Source organism: Pantherophis guttatus, chromosome 6, assembly GCF_059756535.1.
Source record: "Pantherophis guttatus breed Tessera chromosome 6, ASM5975653v1, whole genome shotgun sequence".
NCBI lineage: Eukaryota > Metazoa > Chordata > Lepidosauria > Squamata > Colubridae > Pantherophis > Pantherophis guttatus.
Genome location: NC_142068.1, coordinates 77,029,756 through 77,054,610, shown reverse-complemented (window position 1 = coordinate 77,054,610; position 24,855 = coordinate 77,029,756). Strand labels below are relative to the sequence as shown.

At 42.7% G+C, this 24,855-nt stretch overlaps 1 protein-coding gene across 4 annotated transcripts in view; it reads left to right on the top strand.

Moving 5' to 3' along the window:
• LRRC20 (leucine rich repeat containing 20) overlaps positions 1 to 24,855 on the top strand; it is a 102,805-nt gene that overhangs the window by 36,579 nt on the left and 41,371 nt on the right. For all 4 annotated transcript variants that reach the window (XM_034426008.3, XM_034426007.3, XM_034426009.3 and 1 more), the window contains one exon: positions 9,857 to 10,024. In XM_034426008.3, coding sequence (XP_034281899.2) covers positions 9,857 to 10,024 — 168 coding nt within the window. The remainder of the gene's footprint in view (positions 1 to 9,856; positions 10,025 to 24,855) is intronic.

The following is a 24,855-nucleotide window of genomic DNA, read 5'->3' as shown; positions in this document are numbered from 1 at the left end:
GAATTATGCATGTGTTATACTTTTAAATCATTTCACTGTGAATACTTTATTTCTTCACAACCAGGATTTTCTCTCTCTCTCTCTCTCTCTCTCTCTCTCTCTCTCTCTCTCTCTCTCTCTCTCTCTCTCTCTCTCTCCCTCCCTCCCTCCCTCCCTCCCTCCCTCCCTCCCTCCCTCCCTTCCTCTCCCTCCCTCCCTCCCTCCCCCCCTCTCTCTCTCTGAATGTGGAGGCCACCACTTCAGATGACTTTAAAAGGAGATATCAGATGAAAGGAAGGAAAGGAAAGCAATAATGGCTAATAATTAAATGTTACCTCTTGGATTAGAGGCCCATGCTTTGAATAGCAATCATGTAAAGCTACAATATGAACAGAGCTGATGCTCTGATGATCAGTTTTTCCAAAGGTATCTGTTTGGCTTCTGTAAAAATCCTTTTGCTTTTCATCTAACTGAATATGACTCTTATTTAAAGCTCGATAAGAAAGTTATATATTTTAATAACAAGTTTCAAATTTTCATCCCGTGTATAAACTTTGCTGCTTTAGTCTGATTCTAAATCAATATTGGAATCTTATTATATGTGATTTATCACCCAAAGTACCCCAATGTCATCCACGTTGTCCTTGGTCAATAACCTGCCTAGCAACAAGGCATCCTGCATGAAAAAAGGAACTGTAGCATCAAGGCTCAATCACAGGAGATGTTCCTTCTGCCCTAGTACCATGTTTGCCCGAAAATAAGACCCTGTCTTATATTTTTTTTGAACCCTGAAATATGCGCTTGGCCTTATTTTCGGGAAGGTCTTATTATTTTGGGGTGCGTAGAGCAAGATGGGGAACCTCTTGCCGTCTTACCTGATTTCCAGCTCTGTCTCCCTAACCCTATCCAGACGAAATGGCGGGGACCGGCTGCACATGCGTTTAAATATTTTCAGGGAGGGCTTATTTTCGGGGGAGGGTTTATTTTCGGGGAAACATGGTAGGTGTCTTGCTGGTTCTTGCTGTAAACACCTAACTTATTAGGCAGTACTTCATCTGGTGTCCTCTTCCGAACCTGGCATATGAGAGAAAAAGGCCTGTGCTACTGTCTGATAAATTGAAAGGTTTTTAAAAATGAAATAAATTATATAGGAGCTTTCCTGGCACTGCAGTATTAAGGCATTTGGCTAGGGAAATCAGCCCTTTTTCTTTCTCATCGTTTTTAGGAGGTAGGCTAATCTCTCAAGAGATCAATACAATCAAGCTTTACTTAAAAAAAAGAGAGAAATGCAAGAATTCAGAAATCCCTTTCTAGTTTTTTAAGCAGTCACATGAAACCATTTCATAGCGAAGGATGTAAAGAACAGAGTTAGTCAAATCCCAGAGAACTACTTCAAAGAATCTTCCCTGGAAAAAATATATAGAGGAAATTGTAAAATTTAAATGCAACTCTGCCCTGGAAAAGTGCCAGATTGTATAAAAAACAGAATTACTGAATTTGTATAGAGGACTTAAATACATATACAGGACAACATATACAACGTGAAACAAAATAAAAAAAAAAATCTTATGCAATATTTCTAACTAAAAGATATTCTATTTATCTTTTCAAAACTTGCCATTTTCTGAAAGATATTTTGTTCTGCTTCAGCTATTCTTAAACTTTCCTTCCAGATCCTGGAGGATTCCTGTCGATTAATTCTGAAGCTATTGAAGAGATGGAACAGTTCTCATCTCTCTCTTTTTTTTTTTCAGTCTTGGCTCTGAACTACTTTTGACAAAAAGCATCCAAAGGGAAAACAAGTCTTTTATGTAATAGCAGAATTTAAAAGTTGGGAAAATTGGTATATGTAGACAAAAGTAACAAATGGGCTTGATAGTTCGGGGACAACGAACAAAATAAACAATGGCAGAAGAATTGGGGAAAAAAAAATACTTAGGAATCTGCTGGCAGTGGTCAAAAAAGTCAAGATGGTAGGCATGATGATGTGATAGAAACTCCACCCATTTTTGGGGGGGGTAGCACTTGTGCAGACATTCCTGGGTCTAAACTCTAAACTGTATTAAAACCAGAAAATACCTTTGAGAGTAAAAGTGTATTTCATTCCATTCCATTTCATATAATAATAGGTTGTCCTTTGGATTCGAAGAAGACACAATGTTGTGTAGTTTATCTGTGAACATCAAGGTGACCCTTCAGTCTGGAAGTGCAGAGGCTAGCACAATGGACACTAGCACACTCGAAGTCCATTGTTACATAACTTTGGGTATTATTCTGTGACACCGCTCATGGTTTCCCATCAGTTTTTGGTGGTGCTTGTCCCTGAAGTTGATTTTGATTTTGGCTTCATAGCATAGGACTTACCCGTGGGTTCTGTCAGCAGCCACAGTTTCTAATTCCCTTGGTTGACTGTCCCAGTGATGTAGGGCAGGGGTGAAATCCAGCAGGTTCTGACAGGTTCTGGAGAACTGGTAGCAGAAATTTTGAGTAGTTCAGAGAACTGGCAAATGCCACCTCTGGCTGGCCGCAAAGTGGGGTGGGAATGGAGATTTTGCAATATCCTTCCCCTGGAGTGGGGTGGGAATGGAGATTTTGCAGTATCCTTCCCCTGCCATGCCCACCAAGCCACGCCCACCAAGCCACACCATGCCCACCAAGCCATGCCCACAGAACCGGTAGTAAAAAAAATTGGATTTCACCACTGATGTAGGGTTTTTTTCACAGCATCTTTGTAATGCTTGGGTGAACCAGTCCGAACCAGTCTTTCTTATTTCTAGTTCACCACAGAGCAACTGGTGAGGCATATGATGGTCATCCATTCTAATGACGTGTCCCACCCACCACATTTGAGCTCTGATAATCATGGACTCAATGCTGATGGACCCATGAATGTCAAGGAGACATGAATGGAGACACAATATTCCCAATGAATGCCAAAGATGGAGCGGATAGCATGCATATGAAATTTCTCCAGTCCTTTGATGAGTCATCATTAGGATTCACATCCATAAAGGAGAGAAGAAATAACTATAGATCTGTAGACTTTCAGCTTTGTGACATGTGGAGGTTATGTTGACCGAACACACTGCCCCGAAGCCTGGCTGGCGTTGCTGATGAGTCCATTTCTTTCTCCAAAGAGCCATCACTAAAGATGATACTTCACAAGTATTTGAAGCTGTTTACATTTGTCAGCTGGGTGTCATAAAAAAAACCATTATTTTTGGTATTTGACATGGGTTGGTAAAACCCTCAGTCTTGTTCAGGCTGATAGGCTGAAGAACATAGCAGCAACTGAGAATTTGTTCAGAATCAACTGTAGCTTGTGGTCTTTTTGCACCGGGAGTGTGCAATTGTCAGAAAGAGGTTTTCTTGAATGACTGCATGAATCTAGTGCTTTGATCCAACCCTTTCATGTATTACATTTAATAGAATACATTTACTCCTATATTCCACGTTGGTAAAATTGCAGCAATTTTGGGAACAGCGATTTTTGATTTGGCTCTTGGGATCACATTTAAGTATATGTATGAAATTTCAGGCTATAAATTGCGTCCCATCTTCTGGCACCAAGTCATTGCCATGTGCTACCTCAATTTCACTTTTAGAACAGAGGGTAATGCCATCTCCTTTGAATGGGAGCAGAGAAAGTTGAGAGAGATGAAGTCTGATTTTATCTAAGGACAACGACTCGTAATTCCTGTCCCTTCTGTTGCAATACCTAAAGCACTGAATGCTGGTGTGGTCTTCTGTCTAAAATGGCAGATGAAGAATTGAAAAAGCAAGATTAACTTGCCCAAACAAATCTTTATATTATTTATTTATTTATTTATTTATTTATTTATTTATTTATTTATTTATTTATTTATTTATTTATTTTATTTCTATACCGCCCTTCTCCCGCAGGACTCAGGGCGGTGCACAGGCAAAATAAAACATTGTATACAAAATTTAAAAACAATTTAAAAACAATTAAATAATTGTGGCCCAAATAATTTAAAACAACCCAAATTAAAACTGAATCAATTAAAACTGAGAGGATAGGATCAAGACAGCCCAGCTAGATGGAATAAGTGTGTTTTTAGGGCCTGACGAAAAGTCCGGAGGTCTGATATTGTGCGTAACTCAGGGGGTAGGTCGTTCCAAAGGGCTGGTGCCACCACAGAGAAGGCTCTCCCCCTGGGGGTCGCCAGCCGGCACTGACTGGCCGACGGCACCCTGAGGAGGCCCTCTCTGCGCGAGCGAACCGGCCGGTGGGAGGCTATTGGTGGCAGAAGGCGGTCTCGCAAATACCCCGGCCCTAAGCCATGGAGCGCTTTAAAGGTGATCACCAACACCTTGAAGCGCACCCGGAAGACCACAGGAAGCCAGTGCAGCTCGCGCAGGAGAGGTGACACATGGGAGCGCCCCGTCGCTCCCATAATCCCCCGCGCGGCCGCATTCTGGACCAACTGCAGCCTCCGGGTGCACCCCAAGGGGAGCCCCATGTAGAGAGCATTGCAGTAGTCCAGGCGGGAAGTGACGAGTGCTTGAGTGACTGTGCGTAGGGAGTCCTGATCCAGAAAGGGACGCAACTGGCGTATCAGGCGAACCTGATAGAAAGCCCCCCTGGCCATGGCCGTCATATGCTCTTCTAAAGACAGCCGTGCATCCAGGAGGACGCCTAAGTTGCGAGCCCTCTCCGTGGGGGCCAATGATTCGCCCCAATAGCCAGCGATGGCACCAGCTGGCTATATCGGGACGCCGGAAGCCACAGCCAGTCGGTCTTGGAAGGGTTGAGTCGGAGCCTGTTTCTCCCCATCCAGGCCCGCACGGCCTCCAGGCACTGGGACATCACTTCAAGGGCATCGTTGGGGTGCATTATCATTAGATAATGTCAAATCTCAGGTCTGTGTGGTGGTATAGAGCATTCCACATGATAATAAGTACCGTATTTTTCGGAGTATAAGGCGCACTGGAGTATAAGACGCACCTACCTTTTTTGGTTGTTTTTTTTAAAAGTTTTTTTTTATTTTTTAGACAAACACATATACAAACATGCAACGTATTTTCTTTGAACAGAGTATTTGGCTGGTTCACAAATTTAAACAGTGTTTAGTCATTTCAATTAAAGTTACAATTTCTATATTTCCTTTTTGCCATATTTATTCCTCATCTATTTTTTAAAAAAAACCAATATTACCCTTCATTCTCATCTCTAATCTTAATCACATTCAATTTTTCCCTTCTATTCTATATTATACCCCTTCCCATTGTCATCTATTTTTATATCCATTCTCACATTGGTTAATTATTTAATATTACAATTGTTTAATACAAATTCAACATTTTTACATAAATCAATTAGTTATATAACTGTCTTTTTTGTATACTAATCAATATGAACATGAATATTCGAATTATTTCCATGCAATCCAATTTCTTACAAATCAATTAATTATATTTACCAATAATAATAAACCAAATAATTTCCCCCATATATTCCTCCAAACCACAACTTAACCATTTCTGCTTTCAACACAATATACAATTAATAGTATCTCAATTATTACAATTCCCTAGTTAAATAGAGCTTTTTTTCTTTTGTGTTTTAAAATCTTGAACTCTCCTCTTTTACCCTAAATTTCCCATTGTTTGCACCTACCTTTTTTGGTGAGGAAAAAGAAAAAGAAATCTCTCTGCCTCATTTTGCCAGGTTGCCGCAAAGAGCTTTACTTTCAGTTTCGTTTTTCAGCACAGCTAGGGAAAAAAAAATCTGCCGCAGCACTCTTTGAAGCAAGCAGCCAGAGCCCTTCGAAAAACAGCTGAGAGCAAATCAGCTGAGAGTCAGGAGGCCGATCTAATCAACTTGTGCTAATTAACCTATGATGAAGCTGAAAGGAGCTGTTTTTTCTTGCTGTTTGCTTGCAAGGAGGTAACTGCTGGGAGGCACAGGCCAAAGGGTGGGGGCCAGTGGGTGGGCAGGGCTACATTCAGTGTATAAGACGCACCTAAATTTTGACCCCCTTTTGGGGGGTAAAAAGGTGCGTTTTATACTCTGAAAAATGCGGTATATGGAAATATATAGAAATGTTATGATGGCTTTTGATAGAATTGTTAAATCCTCGCACTTACGATGCGCACCCCTGATTGGCCAAGACGCATGGACTTGGCGGGAGAATCCTGACCTCCTATTGGTTACATAGTTTGACAGCTACAGTATAAATAGCTGTCAAACTCCCAAGTTGTTGTTCTGTTTTACTCGAGCCGTTCTTGTTACTGTTAGCTAATAAATCGTTCCTGTTGAACCCAGCCTAGTCTCGCCTCAGTTAATGGGCCCCGAGTTGCCCTACAGAGCAAGAATCATGTAGATGTTTAACCTAAACACCCTGTACTGTGACCCTGGAGTGGAGATGGTCGACTGAAAGCCAGTGGAATGCAAATAAACACAACTGTTTATGGTACATTTTGATACCATCAGGAAGGATACCAAAAACGTGAAAAAGAACAATAAGGTCAACTGAATACCCATTAAAGCATTCTGGAGGAAATGGCACTGAGTGATTACATTACCTCCTTATCTTTCTGTTATCTATCTGTTTCAATGTTGTTGGCAACATATATAGTGGGAGTGGACTTGCTTGGACCTCTTTCCTACAATATGCCAGCAGGCAGACCGTTGACTTTCAGGGACTTTCCAATACGGGTATTTCTCAACCTACAGTTGCAATTGAGCCCAGAATTACAGTTCTCAGTCATTGTGGTTGTAAATCGAGGGATCATGTAATCAGAGCAGATTTTTTTTGACATTTTTTGCTCTGCTTGTCCCGCGAATGTGCAGTTGTTAAGTGAATCCATTTTCTCTGATGTGTGTTTTTAGTCAGAAACTGGAAGTAAACTCCAGAAACTGGGGGAAAAAACGTTACAAATCACAGTCACGGGATCATGGGATACTGCAAATGATCATGAAGATGAGTTGATTAAAGGGTTGTAAAAAAAAGAAAAAAAAAAAGAGTCCTTGTGGTACCAAATCTGGCTAAGGGACACCGGGACAGTTGTTCTCTCTAAACCAGGGGTGTCAAACTGGATTACTTTGAGGGCCGGATCAGCATTGTAGTTCTACGCGGGCCGGCGGGGTGGGGTGGGGGAGATGGGACGGATGCCTCCTGCAGTACCCCACTGGCCAAAATTGGGCTGTGGGGGGGGGCCTCATGTGACCCCCCCCTCACAGCCCATTTTGGCCATCAGAGGTACCACAGGCCGGTCCTTTGATATTTCTAGGACAGCACTGTGGGCCGGAACTAAGCACCCTGTAGGCCGGATACGGCCTTTGGGCCTTGAGTTTGACACTCCTGCTCTAAACTTAGGAAAAAGATACTGGCAAGCCATTTTAGAAAAATGTTGAAAATTCCATGGACCAATTCCTTAGCCACCATGAGTTCAGGGCATCTTCAAAAGATAGTTTTCACAACTATGAAAACATCTGCAATTCTTCCAGTTTGAATTATTTTTGATTATGCACCCTCAAATTAATGTCAACTCTTGGTGATGATATCTTCACCATGACAAAAGTTCTCTACTTGGTCTTTCTTTTACTTCCAATAATGTACCCATCGCTCCTGTAACCATAGCCATCTCCGATGCAGCTGCTTGCCATCTTCTCTTTCCTTCCACCTTTCCCATTATTAGAGGCTTTTCCAGAGAGTTAGGTTTTCACATAATGTGTCTGAAGGAGAATAATTTGAGCCTGCTCATTTGTGCCTCTAGTGAGAACTTGGAGTTGATTTGTTCAGTGATACATTGATTTGTTTTCATGGGAGTTCCCAATATTCTCAGAAGGCCTACCCAATACCAAAGTTCAAAAACATTTATTCTGTTCCTACACTGCTTTTTCAAAGCCCAATTCTGACTTCAACAGTATCATAGGGAATTAACTTGTACTGTTCTGATCTTTGTAGGTATAGACCAGGGGTGAAATGCTACTGGTTCGGACCGGTTCACGTGAACCGGTTGTAAAAAATGCTACCGGTTCAGGTGAACTGGTATTTCCGATGATCAGCTGGGTGACAATCAGCTGTGATGTGCGATTTATATTAGCTAGAATGGTTGGATTTCCTGCTTTCTAGCTAATTTAAATCACGTGGTACAGCGGATCCCCTCCCTCGCTGTTCTACTTACCTTTGCAGACTCAGAAGGCTTCAAAATGTTCCTTTTTTAGCACTGCGTTGGCGTGCCTCAAGCACGCATGCATGCACGTGCGAAGCGCACGCTTGGTAGCAGACTCACAGAACCGGTAGCAGACTTCAGAAGATTTCACTCCTGGTATAGACACATCACGGCATCTGAATATCGTCTCAAGCCCTTTATGGCTGCTCTACCAAGGATGGTCTGCAGCATATTTTATGACTGCTTGATCCTTTACCGTTGATGGTTGATCCCAAAAGGCAGAAGTTATCCGTTATCTAAAAATATACAACTTGTTCTGTCCCCAACCACACGCACACACACCAACAGACATTCAAGAGTTAAAGACCAAACCAGCCGGCAAAATCCTTTTCCTTATGATAACGGAACTTGGCAACAACCTAGTGGCTGCCTGCCAAGAGTTTATTATTTACAAAGAGGAGATATAACTTCTCCCCACTTCTGATACATCAAAAGAAACAGCTCAATAATTACGGAGTCAATCAAGTCCAGAGATAATCCAGCAAAGTCTATAGCCAAAACTCTGGCAATGAAAAATGGCGTGGAAGCTTTCAGCTTTGTTCGTCACAAGGTTTGACTGGCCACCACGCTCCCTTTTATATCCTGTGGGGTGTGGTCCAGTGACTCAGCCTAATCTCGGGCATGCCTTTTCTTCTGTTGCGCGCGCTTATTTCTGCGATGCTAGCGTGGATCCAGCCAAGACTCATTACCCTCATCACTGTCCATCTGTGGCTGCGTGGACGTGCTTGGCTCCGGCCCTATCTCTTGCCCTTCGGCGGACACTGAAGGCATTGCCAGAGAGGAGGGTCCTGGAGAGGGAGGCCTTGCCAACTCCTCTCCTTCACTCTTGGAGTCCTCTCCTGCCAATGACACAGGCTCAGATAACGGAGCCACAACACAACTTCCCAAATATGCAGACAGGAAGACACTCCCATTAATTTTTTTTTTATATCAATTGCATTTCAAAAAATGGTTGACAGATAATGGTTTAGAACAGTACATTGCATTCTTCAAAGTAATGTCTGATTATGAATGCTTTAAACACTAATGACCTAGTTACCTAGTTTGGGTAATGAAACATTTTCAAGAAAACAAGCAAGCTCAGAGAGCACCAAGGACTTTATGCATCGTATTATAGGCATTGTTTTTATTGTGAAAAATTACCTACAGTGCAATGATTTCCATAGATTTCTGATTAGAAAGAATATTAAAAGAGATTGTGTTATCTTCCAAGGTTTTAATATATGAAATTTTTGGAATAGACAGTTCTTCTAAACTTCCATAGATGAAGCCTTCTACAATGCTTAAAAGTTTGTGACACCTTTTGAATTTCCAATATTTCTGCATAAATATGACCTGAAATGAGATCTGTTCTCTGTACAACTCCTAAAACTACCCTGTTTCCCCCAAAATAAGACATCCCCTGATAATAAGCCCAATCGGGCTTTTGAGCACATGGCAATAAGGCCAAGCGCTTATTTCAGGGTTCAAAAAAATATAAGATAGGGTCTTATTTTCGGGGAAACATGGTAGGTAAATGAACCCAAATTCTATGTAGATACCTATTTTTCTTTATTATCTTTCTCCCGCTATAATTAAAAATAGGAATATTTCCCGAAGTCAAAAAAACTTTGATTTGAATGATTGTAAGAGGTAATTTGCATTTTTATTGATTGTCCATCCTGTCCAATTGCAGAACTTAATCTGGAAGGGAATTATATTCATCACCTGCCAGAAGAGGTCCGAACCCTGTTACATCTGAAAATTATCAACCTATCCAGGAACAAATTTCATACTTTTCCTGACCAGCTGACTTCTTTGCAAGCTCTTGAGATGATCAACCTTGAAGAGAATGAGATTACAGGTAATGTGTGTGTGTGTGTGTGTGTGTCTGTGCATTCAAGTGTCTCTTTGTTCAAACAGAATACTAGATAGATTTTTGCCCTCAATGTTTAACATTGTCTTATCGTTTGTAGTTTTTTTCTTTGCAGGCAGATATTGTTTGACTTTTCATTTCACTATGCACATTCCAAAACTTATACCAAGGTTATGGTTTTCACACATAACATGATAGATTTTTATCTCATGATACTGCTATTTAGAAGTGCAATCTCCCCTGGTGTGCCTCACTGTGCTAATCTTGTCAGAGCGTGGAAACTAAGCCTTGGCAGTTGTAGTTACTACTTTAACTGGAGACCGTTTAGGAAATCCAAGAATATTGGCTAATCTGGGAAGACAAAACAGTAGGAATTTTCTTAATATGGTACAAAGCACAGACAACAAAGACTGTATTTGTTTTTTTCACACAACGCTATTTTATTGTTCAAAATTAAATTCCCACTGTTTACTTCTAAACTTAAAGCAAATTCTGTGTTTGTTTTCCCCACATAGCTTATTCTATCTTTGTATTACTATATATAAATTTACAAGTAAACTTATTTATGAGCCATGGTGATGCAGTGCTGCAGGCTACTTTTGCTGCCTGCAGACTGCCTACAATTTGACAGTTCAAATCCCACCAGGCTCACGGCTGACTCAGCCTTCCATCCTTCCGAGGTGGGTAAAATGAGGACTCAAATTGTTAGGGGCAATATGCTGAGACACTAAACCACTTAGAGAGGGCTGGAAAGCACTATAAAGCGGTATATACTGTAAGTCTAAGTGCTATTGCTATTTGTAAATAAATTTACAATTATTTCTATTCTTATTTAATCTATACAATTCTATCTCTGTGTTCTATTTCTGTGTTCCAATTCCTAGGTTTGTAGCACTTATGTGAGGGTGAAGGAGGTTCATTCTCTAAATTTGTGGGTTGGTTTTCGAACGTTTTGTTACCGGGCTAGGTAACATCTTCAGCGGAGTTTAGGGGATGTCAGTGTCAGTGTTCCCCTGTTGATAAGGGCTTCAGGTGTGGGTATGTCAGGTGAGGGTCTTGTGATGGATCAGGTGTGGGTGTGTCAAGTGAGAGTCTTTTGACAGGTCTTGTGAAGTTACATCAGGTCAAGGTTTTTGGGAGGTGAACTGCTGGTGGTAGGGAATTGTGTGGGTTGGTTGAGGGTTGGTGCTGCTTCTGGTTGGCTGTGTGGTTGAATTGGATTCTGAGGGCTTCGTAGGCTGGTTGTAGGTCAATGTATCTGTTGATGGAATTGCTTGTGGAGTGCCAGGCTTCCATGAACTTATGAGCATGGCGGGTGGTAGAGTGGCTGATGATTTTGTGTTGCTCCAATCAAACTGGTGCTGTTTGGTGTCGGGGTGGGTAGAGATTAAGGATTTGGGATCATGGCTTTTGATTGCCAGCCGGTGTTGGTGGATCCTGGTTTTTAATTGACGTGACGTTTGTCCCACGTGGAATTGGTTGCCATGGTTACAGTTGATTTTATAGATTACATTGTTTTTTTCATCTGTCTGTATTTTGTCTTCTGGTTCTGGATAATTCCTGATGGAACATGGTTTGTGGGTTTGTGGGCTATTGTTATTCCTAAGGGTAGGAGGATTCTGGCTGTCATTTCCGACATTCCCTTTTTTGAATGGTAGGGTTAGTTTTTGCACGGTGGTTGGCTGTGTGGTGTGGTTGTGGTGTGGTTTGGGTGCTGTGTGTCAGAATGTGAAGTTTTTTGGATAGCTGTTAAGGAGAAAGACATCAAGTAGTCGTTTCTCTTCTGCTTTTGTACCACTATGTTTCCTTATCTTAACTATTTCTTTTCTCCTTAAATATCCCCCCCTCCCCAGGTCTTCAGCTCTCATAGCCAATCTCAGTTCCTTTGCATGTGGAAACCCTTTTCATTCCTCTTGTAAATGGAGTGCTTTGCTCCCTCTCCAAATATTCACAATTATCTATTGATGGAGCTGTTTTGTAGAGCTCTGCATTAGGTTGCTGTATGCTGTGGATTGTTTTCATTTGCAGGCTTGGTGACTTGTCAGACTCTGGTCAGGCTCTTTTCCTCCCTCTACATATTGCCAGATGCTCAAAATGTTTATAGCTAGCACTCCCTTAAAAGTGGCCCACAAGTTGTCCAAAAAAAAAAAAAAAAAAGCAACCTGCAAATGCCACAGATTTCCCTCAACTGAACTTCCTAACTTTCCATCTTCCAACACTGAGTTGCTCCTGTCTCCCTTATAGAGAGACTCTGGGCAGTGTCCAAATAGACAAGCTGTATGTCCAAGAAAGGGGGACTTGGTGGTTCAGTGGCTAAGACGCTGAGCTTGTTGATTGAAAGGTCGGCAGTTCAGCGGTTCGAATCCCTAGTGCCGCGTAACGGGGTGAGTTCCCGTTACTTGTCCCAGCTTCTGCCAACCTAGCAGTTCGAAAGCAAGTAAAAAATGCAAGTAGAAAAAATAGGGACCACCTTTGGTGGAAAGGTAACAGCGTTCCGTGCACCTTTGGCGTTTAGTCATGCCGGCCACATGACCACGGAGATGTCTTCGGACAGCGCTGGCTCTTCGGCTTTGAAACGTTGATGAGCACCGCCCCCTAGAGTCGGGAATGACTAGCACATATGTGTGAGGGGAACCTTTATCTTTACCTTATGTCCAAGAGAGAGAGAGGGTGAGAGGGCAAGGGAGAGAGAGAGAGACGAGGGAGTGAATGAATATCGTACGTCTACATCAGCCAAGGAATTAGCCATTCTGAAAGAATACTTGGATATTAATTTAAGAAAGAGATTTATCAGACCACTGAAATCCCCAGCATCAGCACCAACCTTTCTTGTACCAGAGAAACCAGAACCTCAGGTGGCTTTGGCCCAGAGACCAAGATTGCCATGTGCACAGCCCATGATTGCAAGGACCTCAACAAGGTCATGATCTGGAATCATTACCCACTTCCATTAATATCAGCTTTGTTAGCTAGCTTGCAAGAGACCAATATATTTGCAAAACTAAATTTTAGCATATAATCCAGGGGTGGGCAATTAGTTTTCCCAAGGGACCACATGAGCAACGGACTGTTGTGGAGAGCTGCCACTGCCACCCTAGCTGCTGCCCTATTCTCTGTCACTGCCATCCTGCCCGCTCTGCCGACGTTGCATGCCCCCCTGCCCTCTGTTGATGTTGTCCTACCTCCTCTGCTGATGCCATATCCTCGTTGCCAACACCCCATCCTCACCTTCGATGCCCCTGATACTGCAGGCTAGACTGGGATCACCTTGGGCCAAATGTGTCCCAAGGACTGTAAAATGCCCAAGTCTGATAGGATCTCATTTGAGTGAAAGAAAGTACCTAACTGCCTTCAGTACAAGGTATGGGTAGTTTGACTATATATCGTGATGCTTTTTTGTGTAAGAAATTGTGGAGTCGTATTGTCCAGATTCACGAATCTGGTTTTTTCTGCTATAATTGATAAATATGTTGTGATTTACTTGGCTGACATTTTAATCTATTCGGAGGACACAGAATCTCATTTCGCGCATGTCAAGAATGTCTTGCAAAGGCTAACAGATAATAAATAACCTTTTTCCTAAACTGAAAAAGCCCCTGTTCAATCTTCAGCAGTTGAAGCTGTTCTGTCCCCGTCTCACACACGCACCCCCACAGACAGGCAACAGTTAAAGAACTCAGCCGACAACAGTTTATCAGGTATCAGAATTGGCAGCAACCCAGTGGCTGGCTGCCAGGTATTCTTTACTCACGACGGGGGAGTTTCTCCCTTCGTCCGGGAACAAAGCCAATAATCAACAAAGTCCAGTAAATACAAAGAAGGTCATCCGATATCCGTTTTTTGCTTTTCACAGAGCTGAACCGGCCACCACACCCTCTTTTATACCCTGTGGGGTGTGATCCAGTGACTCAGCCTAATCCCTGGCACGCCTCTTCTTCTGCTGCGCGTGCTTATCTCTGCGACGCTGCCGAGGGTCCAGCCAACACTCATCTTCCTCATTACTGTCCACCTGTGGCTGCGTGGACGTGCTTGGCCCCGGGCCCATCTCTTGACTTTTGGAGGACACCGAAGGCATTGCCAGAGAGGAGCATAGGATATCCACACAAAGGCAACAGTCAAGGTGTAGGCAGTTTTCTCCATCCTGCAATGAATAAACTACATAAAACACTTCCTGGGATTGCCAATTTTTCCAGAAAGTCCACTCCCTAATTTTGCCCCCACGGTTAAAACTTTCACACAGCTATGAAAGAAGGGAAATATATTTTCTTCTCAAGCAATTGGCATTTCAGGAGTTAAAACAGTTCTCCGCTTCTCAGTCTCTACTCCAGGCGTGGATTTCTTTGAGAGCCGGATCAGCATTGCAGTTCTCCTCTGCGGGCCAGCGGCGAGGTGTGTGTGTACACATGGGACAGATGCCTCCTGCAGCACCCTGCCAGCCAAAAACAGGCCGTGGGGAGGGAGCTCGCGCGACCCCCCCATGGCCCATTTTCGGCCTCCACGGCTTCCTGCAACACACTGCCAGCAAAAAATGGGCCACGGGGGGGGGCTCATGCGACCCCTGCCTCCCGCAGGCCGTTTTGGCCTGCAGAGGTACCACGGGCCAGTCTTTTGATATTTCTAGGCCGGCCCTGTAGGCCAGAACTAAGCACCCCATGGGTCGAATCTGCCCCATGGGCTTGAGTTTAACACCCCTGCTCTACTTCCTCACCAAGATCCCTCCACCCTCCCATGGCAGTTCTCCAGCCTACAAAAGAAGGGGGGATTTATTCCCTTGTGCCTTTTCCCCCCATGTTTTATCAAGCAATTATGACATCTTTAAAAAAAGATTATTAGAAATCGAGACAGCTTTCCATGAGTGGAGGCATGGCTAGGCATGGCAGTTTCCCATACATAGTTTTCCATACAGACCACAAAAAAGTTCCCCCATTTTCAGATGGGTTATACTTTATGACAGGTGTACAGGTACTCCTCAACTTGTCGTAACAACTGAGTCCAAAATTTATGTTGCTATATGAGACATTTGTTAAGCGCATTTTGCCCCCATTTTATGCCCCAGTTGTTAAGTGAATCACTGCAGTGGTTAAATTAGTAACACAGTTGTTAAGTGAATCTGGCTTCCCCAATGACTATGCGTGTCAGAAGGTCGCAAAAGTGGAACATGTGGCCCCAGGACACTGCGACTGTCATAAATATGAACCAGTTGTCAAGCACCCGAATATAAATCACATGACCATGGGGATGCTGCAATGATCATAAGTGTGAAAAATGGTCATAAGTCACTTTTTTCAGTGCCGTTATAACTTCAAAGGGTCACTAAGCGAACTGTTCTAAGTTGAGGACTACCTGTGGTGGCCTGCAGTCACTGCAGTCCTATGATTTCCATTTGCGAATTTCCCAGTCAGCGTTTGACAAGCAATGTTAATGGAAAGCCAGCAGGAGGTCACAAGTCATGGTCACATGATGTCTCGCTTAATGACCAGGAGTGGTTTGCTTAATGACCATGGCAAAAAAAATCATAAAATCAGGTGTGGCCACCTGATGCCTCATTTCACAAACACAAGCTTACTGTTCCCAGAACTACGAGGTTTCAACTGAACCTGAAGGAGACCAACTAACACTTAAGTCTAAGAAAACTGTTGGTTCTGATGCATTAAAAGAGATGCGTTGGCTTTATAAACTCATTTTAAAGGCATTAACAAAACTGTCATTTGATGGATTTGAAGACAAGATCTTAGACAACTGTTGGTGCCACTTGTTCTGTCCCCGTCTCACACACGCACACAAACAGACAGCCAGGGGTTAAATAAACTGGCAGACAATAAATTCTTCCGATAAGAGGCTTGGCAGCAACCCAGTAGCTGCTTGCCAAGAACTTTACTCATAAACAAGATACACACAGTTCAAGAATTGTCCAGTCCGTAATTAAATCCAAGGCAGATAATGTTGTTTCCAAAGATGCAAGGTGACTCGATAGTAGTTAGTTTTGTCCGTCACAGAGTCTGAATGGCCACCTCACCCCCTTTTATACCCTGTGGGGTGTGGTCCAGTGACTCAGCTTAATCTCTGGGACGCCTCTTCTTCTGTTGCGCGCGCTTATCTCTGCGACGCTGCCGAGGATCCAGCCAAGACTCATCTACCTCATTACTGTCCACCTGTTGCTGCGTGGACGTGCTTGGCCCCGGGCTTATCTCTTGATCTTCGGCGGACACCGAAGGCATTGCCAGAGAGGAGGGTCCTGGAGAGGGAGGCCTTGCCAACTCCTCTCCTTCACTCTCGGAGTCCTCTCCTGCCAATGACACAGGCTCAGGTAACGGAGCCACAACAGCCACTGCCACGAGGTGAGTCAATAATTAGAACCCTCCAAAAAGAAGGCCTAGCCGTTTAAACATTGAAGCATGTAAATGTTTTAAATGAATAAATAATAAAGCAAGCGTTTTTTCCCCCAAACGTTAGCAGTATACCTAAAGTTAAAACAGAGATGTTTGCACCTATTTTACCATTTACAGATGATTCTCGTGATAAGCACTCTGCTATGCAATCATTTCAGAGACCAAGGGAATTTGCTTGAAATCCGTTTCTCCTGAGTGTTTGCAATAGCCCATTAAATATTGATAGATTTTATATTAGCAACCTGTCTGTACATTTTATATCTGGGTTGACTCACTTTTGGGATTTGGTATTGTTCTACTCCACTCCCCTCCCAAATTATTATTTTATTGCTTTCATTTTATTAGTTTATTGCTTTTTATTTTTAAAGACTGATTCTCTGTGATAATTTAATCTCTCTCTTGCAGCAAAACAAGCAGGAGGGAAATTCTGCTAGGCTATTAATAGGAACACATTTTCCCCCCGTTAATAACGTATTAAGATGTGGCTGATTGCTGTGTGCTGATTTTCCCTCTTCTGTTTGCTTGGCGTTTTTCCTCTTAGTTTCTGAACCTAGGCATAACTTTAGTGTGATAAACTGAATGTGCTGAAGTTTCTGAAAGTTAGACAGTAGTGACAGCCAATTAATTCACATAGAAAAGGGGGAAAAGAGACTTGTCAGTAACTTTGACAGATCGGAGCTTCAAAATGTTTTATCTTTAGGTGAAAAAAGTAAAGGAAGGCAAAGCTGTTGATATTCATGTTTAATATCTCCAGGTGAGAGTGGGCATAACTAGGTAAAAGGGAATGCACGCATACACAATGAACACGTTTCCTTACTCCGATAGTTCGGTAAGCAACAATGCACAGACAGTCCTTGACTTACAATCATTTGGTTAATGACCATTCAAAGCACTGAAAAAACTGACTTATGACCGGTCCTTGCACTTACAACCATCCCAGCAGCCCTATGGTCACATGATCAAAATTTGGACTGCATTTATGAGGGCTGCAACATCCCGAGGTCACGTGATTTGTGACCGTCCCAGCTGGCTTCCAACAAGCAAATCGATGGGGAAAGTTAGATTCATTTAATGACCACGTGATTCTTTTAACAACCAAGGCAAGAGCCTTGGTACTACAGTGGTTTAAAGCACCCTGTTATTAACACAGCTGCCTGCAATTTACTGCTGGTTCGAATCTCTCCAAGGCTCAAGGTTGACTCAGCCTTCCATCCTTTCTAAGGTAGGTTAAATGAGGACCCAGTTTGTGGGGGCAATAAGCTGACTTTGTATAAATATACAAAAGTATGAAGGCTATTGCTGAATGCACTGTAAGCCGCCCTGAGTCTCCGGAGAAGGGCGGCATATAAATCAAATTAAAAAAAAAAAAAAACCATGACCAAGTTCGGCCCAGCTGAGTTAACAGCTGCCTTGCTCAGCCATGGAAATTCTGGTCCCAATTGTGGTTGAGGACTACCTGTAGATGCAGCTGTGAACTCATTCGCGAATTCAGTGGGTAGCTTTTACTCTTGGTTGTCCCTGTGGTATAGAACAATTTTCATCACTTGGTGTTCTGGGACTGTATTTTGGGATTGAAACTCAACAGCAGCAATCGTTGCCCTTACACAGAGGGCACCAACTCAGAGTTCCATTGTATGCAGTTGCAGCGATGTCCTAGGCCAGGGGTGTCAAACTCACTGCGTCATGGCGTCATGTGACGTATCGTAACTTTTCTTCCCTTCGCTAAAATGGGGATGGGCATGGCCAGTGTGTGACGCATCGGGCTGGCGAGTTTGACATTCCTGTCCTAGACTATGGACAAAAAGAGGAGTGGCATACATGTTATGTACCATCCTGGCTGTGAATGTCTTTTTCTTGCTGTCTTTTGTTCTTTAAAACTATGTTAAACTGTTAAGTCCGGGACACCACACTGGGATTGTCCTGTACCACTCATGCCAACAGAGGAGGCATGCTGTGGGTCCCGTCAGCCCGATTATTCCGGCTGGCGGGGTCCAGGAGGAGAGCCTCCTATGCTGTTGCTCCTGCCCTCTGGAACATCTTGCCCCACAATGTGAGGTTGGCCCAACCCTCCTATCTTTTCATGGGGGCCTAAAGACCTGGGTCAGCTTGGGGCCCCATTGGGGGAACAGCGCAATGGAGATGGTTGGTTGAGTAATAACAGATCCCATTTCCCTCCATTCCGCCTCCACCATCTCTACTTGTCCTTGGTTTTAATGTCTACTTTTAACTTTTTATGTTTTAACTGTATAATAGTAACTTTAAGCCACCTAGAGTTACCCCAAGGGTGTCAAACTCGATCTCATTGAGGGCCGCATCAGAGTTGTGTTTGACCTCATGGGGCTGGAGTGGGCGTGGCCAGGATGGGCATGGTGGGGCACCTGTGGCAGCCCAAGCACTCTGCCAGAGAAAACAGGCTCCCGAGCTCCGTTTTTGGCTGCAATGGCCTTCTGCAACCGTCTGCCAGTGAAAATGGAGCTCGGGAGGGCTACATGCAGCTCTCCTGAGTTATGTTTTTGCTGGCAGAGGCATTGCGGGCCAGTCCTTCACTGTTTCCAGGGTGGCCCCACAGGCCAGATCTAAACACCCCGTGGGCCAAATCCAGCCTCCGGGCCTTGAGTTTGACACCCCTGAGTTACCCTATAGCAGGGCTGTCAAACTCAGGGCCCATGGACCAGATGCGTCACACACTGGCTCCGCCCATGCCCAGTTTAGTGAAGGGGGGGGAAATCCCAATATGTCACATGACAACGTTGTGACGATTGTGAGTTTTACAACCCTGCCCTATAGTAATATGGGTGGCCTATAAATTATATAGATACAGTATAAATAATAAATAAATAAATATCTCTCTAGGATTTATTTCCCATGCTGCTGTTACTTCCCTTTTCCGATTTGGAAAATTACTTTCTTTTTCTTCTTTATTTCAGCTTGCCTCTGAGTTAAACTATAGAGGGAACTGGGGAAAGATCTGGAACGGCAGAGTCGCTTTTTAAACATTAAGCCAAGAAACAAATGGACTTTTAAAAAATAACTTAAAATAATGGTTTATGAATAGGTTCAAATTATGCTGCACTCTATCGGTAGTGAATCAATACTCGTTTACCCTGACTACAAATTTAGCCTTAATGTATTCCACAGGTAAATGGACAGTTTCCTAAGCAACCCTCAAACATGTATTTCCACCAAAAACTTCCATATCTCTCTTTCTTTGCAATTGTAATAGTATGTAGGATTGATATTTGGAGACAGTAGAAAGAATGGGGAACAGTCAAATAAAAGGCAGCTGAGCCTGTAGAAGGAATGGAGGTCTGACAAATATTTTGGAAGGGAACCTGTCTTGTTTTTTGTCTGTGGACACTCTCTTGTTTTTCCTTTTGATTCTCTCTCTGTTTTATCTCTTTTCTTTTGTCTATGGCAGGGGTGTCAAACTCAATTTCATTGAGGGCCGCATCAGGGCTGTAGTTGACCTCAGGGGATGGGTGGGCTGACTAGGTGGGCGTGGCCAACTGGGTGGGCATGGCCAGCTTGATGCCACTCCCCAAACTGCTGGAATGTTTCCTCTTCGCATTGGGTAGATGGGGCCGAAGTAACACTGGCCCGATCTTTCCTCTTCTCATTGGGTAGACCAGGATAGCCCCACAGGCCAGATCCGACCAACCACAGGCCTTGAGTTTGACATACCCGGGTCTATGGAGACAAGTGAGAGGCAATGTTCTTGAGACTTGAAAGAGTCTTATCAGTGTAACTTTAGAATAAAAGTAGCATGGTATGCCTCTTGTATGGTTGACCTCACGAGGCTAGAAGTGTAAACGTCCCAGAAATATAAACTGGAAATAGATATCCTGCTCTGACATGTTTTTCTTGGCAGTTCCATCACCCAATCAACACAGTGAAAAAGTGGATTTCTAAGGAAAGAAGCTAATTAGGTTTAAAGATTGAGTACTATGGTTCTTGGAGGCTTAACTGATATTGTTCCATAAAAGTTGCCGTAAACAGAAATGGATTAACTTTGTTGACTCAGTTTTTATATAACTTTTATTGACCAGAAAACGAAATGTAGAACAAATTTCATGTGGATTTAAATAATCCTAAACACTCGTTGTGCTTATGTTGCTCATCTGGAGGTCTGGTTATGTTAAAGAAAAAGAAAAGGTTTCTGTTTTGCCCCACAGTTGCTGGTGTCGGTTTTTCTGCTCTTCTTTTTAGGGGCCTGCTGTTTGTAGGTCTTTGTCTTGTCATCTTCTTGCGTCTTCCAGGAGTATCATTTCTAAAAAGACACACAATGATTGTATTGTGCCCATGCAAGCTTTCTTACAGGTTGACCCAAGGGTGAAATCCAGCAGGTTCTGACAGGTTCTGGAGAACCGGTAGCGGAAATTTTGAGTAGTTTGGAGAACCGGCAAATTTAATTTAATTTAATTTAATTTAATATTTAAATTTATATACCGCCCTTCTCCCGAAGGACTCAGGGCGGTGAACAGCCATAGATAAAAAACATAGAATACAAAATTGAAAAACAATTTAGAAATATATTAAACAATTTGGCTCGACAGTTAAAATCCCCCATTTAAAATTCAAATTAAAATTACACCATTGGAGAGTTAGGCCAGCCCGGCTTGATGAAATAAAAAACTTTTGAGGGCCCGACGGAAAGTACGTAGATCCGGAATCATCTGTATCTCCGGGGGGAGCTCGTTCCAGAGGGCAGGTGCTCCCACAGAGAAAGCTCTCCCCCTGGGGGCCGCCAGTCAACATTGTTTGGCCGACGGCACCCGGAGGAGCCCCTCTCTGTGGGAGCGTACTGGCCGGTGGGAGGCTCTCTGCCACCTCTGGCTGGCCCCAGAATGGGGTGAGAATGGAGATTTTGCAAAATCCTTCCCCTGGAGTGGGGCGGGAATGGAGATTTTGCAGTATCCTTCCCCTGCCACGGCCATCAAGCCACAGCCACCAAGCCACACCCACAGAACTGATAGTAAAAAAATTTGGATTTCACCACTGGGTTGATCCATGTGTTTGTTGACAAGTTTCCAAGTTCTACCAGTCAGTCTAGTTCTGGAAATGTTCTGGAAATGAAGAAATGAAGGGTACAGACTTCAATGGATAGTTAGGACTGTAGAAAAACCAACTGCAACCAGCCTGCATTTCATTGAGGATCTATATACTGCATGAACCTGAAAGGGGGCTGAGAAAATATCTATAGACCCCCTCACATTCTGGACATAAGATGTTTTAATTTCTCCCCTCAGGATGCCGCTATAGAGCGTTGCATGCCAAAACAACTAGATACAAAGATAGTTTCTTCCCCCATGCCATCACTCTGCTAGATGTTTACCCTGAAGATATTTACCCATGTAATAGAGCTGTATGGTTATTATACTTGTCATTTTCTCATTTTTCTCACCTTCTCATCTTTCCCACTAACTCCTCCTACTGGTATCCAATGATTTATCACTTGCTGTTTGTATATTATGATTTATTATTGTACCTTATAATTTATTATCTATGACTTATTACTATGTTGCTTGTATATACACTGAGAGCTTATGCAAGAGAGACAAACTCCTTGTATGTCCAATCACATTTGACCAATAAAGAATTCTATTCCTATTCCTATTCCTATTCCTATTCCTATTCCTATTCCTATTCCTATTCCTATTCCTATTTCTATTCTATTCCTATTCTATTCTATTCTGCTATGCTATGCTATGCTATGCTATGCTATGCTATGCTATGCTATGCTATGCTATGCTATGCTATGCTATGCTATGCTATGCTATGCTATTGTCAGGGTTCTGATGGATGCCCTAATCAAATCATGAGCCTCGAGCCAAGCTTCAAAAGAAATGCAGTTATTTATTAGGAGCTTCATAGTGAAGCCAACTCTGACCCCACGTAATTTACACTCCAGTCATGACCCTTTCCCCCCCCTCCCTCCAGGGTGTGTCATCAATCACATTCACCAACGGAGCAATTTCATGGGTTGTAGAGATCACTCCCCTCTGGCTGCTGTGAGTAACCCCGGGAGACACTCTTGAGACATATATGTCTGGAATGTGTTTCTGTTTTTGGCTGCCGTGTTGCTTCGTCGGTTTCCCATCCCTCTTGCCTATGGCAACTCGAGAGTAGGCCAGGGATGCTTTGCGAGTTGACAGCTATGCTGTGCTGTGCTGTGCTATGCTATGCTACGCTACGCTACGCTACGCTATGCTGTGCTTCCATTCCATTCCCTGGAGTCTGGTGTTTTCTTTAGTAAGTTAAAAAGTAAGTCAGTCAAAGTCAGACACAAACAGCCTAAGACCAGACTGTCCAGTTATGAAATCACGACACAGAGAGATCAGCCTCTCCTCCTGCATTGACAATTTTCAGCTTGTAATTCTGTGAGAAAAGGATGAATTTTAATTCTTCTATTTATATGGCTCATTTCTTACACTTTGCAACTGCTGGGTTAACAGCTCTTCTGATGCCTGCAATAAAGCTAGCTTATTTAGAGCTGGGTTCTTAAATTGTAGACTGTAAGATTTCTCATTCCAATATCAGTCTGAAGCTTGAATGAAGTCTTGGTCTAACATCTCTCTCTTCCTTTCCCCCGCTCTTTCTATCTCTCTTCTTTCCCCTGTTGAAAATTTTTCTAAAAACGATCGTCAACTATTCTCCTGGCTCGACTCAATAGATGAAAGGCTAACTCTGTCTTTTATTGTGGTGGCGCAGTGGTTAGAATGCAGTATTGCAGGCTAATTCTGCTGACTGCCGATTGCCAGCTGCCAGCAGTTCAGTGCTCAAGGTTGACTCAGTCTTCCATCCTTCCAAAGTCAGTAAAATGAGGACCCAGATGGTTGGAGGCAATATCCTGACTCTGTAAATCTGTAGCAAGTGATGGTTTTTCAACTGAGGAGGATCGTCCCGTCCTTTAATTTTAATTTTTTAATTTTTAATTATGATCATAATACCATCATAATTATGATTTTAATACCATCATAATTTTTAATTATGATAGTATTATCAATAACATTTAAGGAGTGGTGTGGTGGCCTAGAGGTGGCGCTCTTGCCTCACAATCAGGAGACTGTGAGTTCGATCCTAGCTAGAGGCAGATATTTTTCTCTCTTGGCACACTGAGAATATATTTGCTGAACAAAACTCTGCATAGTGACAGGAAGGGCATCCGGCCATTGAAACACTGCTAGCTCCATTCAGTTGCCCGAACTCCACCCTGCAAGGGATTATGACGTCGTTAAATGAAGACGATAAGTAACATTTAAAGTTTTAAGGAATAGGAAAGATACAAGTGAATGCACTGATGGATAAACTACTTTTTTAATATTGCAACATGAACATTGAGAATGCAAGGGCAATCAAGTTAAAAAGCAAATAAGGGAAGCTAGCGTAACCATATCCATCAGGGCTAGCAGTCCAGATAGCTTAAAACTACACATTTCTCCATGCTAGGAGTTGTAGAGCATGATCGAATATAGTCTTACTCATGTATCAACTATTTTCTGTGTATTCATGCTTAAAGAAACAGATTATTTCCTTCTGTAAAAATGCATAAGTATGATATGTATTTTATTACATATCCTTTATAAATTAAACATACTACCTAAACTCAAATATTTTCAGAGCCATACACAGACACATTGCTACAAACTAAGCCAAGAAATACATCCAAAAATCTGTCCTAGTTTTATTAAGCTGACCAAGTAGTGATGATTTGAATTCCAATTTGAGCTGAATTCTTGAATTCAATTAGTTCTTCAAATATTTTATAGAGTTATTTTGGACATCAAAGCATATTTGCGCAAGCTAATTTTCAGTTCTTCCACAGTGGGAATTATACGTGATTTCCAATAGGAAGCATAAAGCATCATCTGAGCTGTGGTGGCGGAGTGGTTAGAGTGCAGTACTGCAGGCTACTTCTGCTGACTGCCTGCAATTTGGCAGTTCAAACCTTACCAGGCTCAAGATTGACTCAGCCTTCCATCCTTCCGAGGTGGGTAAAATGAGGACCCAGATTGTTGAGAGCAATAGGCTGACTCTGTAAACCGCTTAGAGAGGGCTGTAAAGCACTGTGAAGCGGTATATAAATCTAAGTGCTATTGCTATTGCTATTTACAAGGCTAATTTGGTATACTATATGAGAAAATTTGGCCTGCAGTTCATTTCTTCAGAGTCTGAAATTGGAAAGGCCATTCTAAATCTTCAAAGGCATTTTATTTTTTTTTGTTATTAGGAAAAAAAATCACGGCTGCTTTCTTGCTCTTCTGATTTATATTGTCGGTAGGGTTAAAAAATACAGCTTATTATTCTTTCTGTATCTTTTCAGAACAAATCCAGCCTTATTAAGATGGGTTGAGTTAAAAGATCTTTTTCCCCCCTTTGCAAAAATACTGTATCATAGCCTCCATGCAATAAATAAATAGTTTGTGTACCACT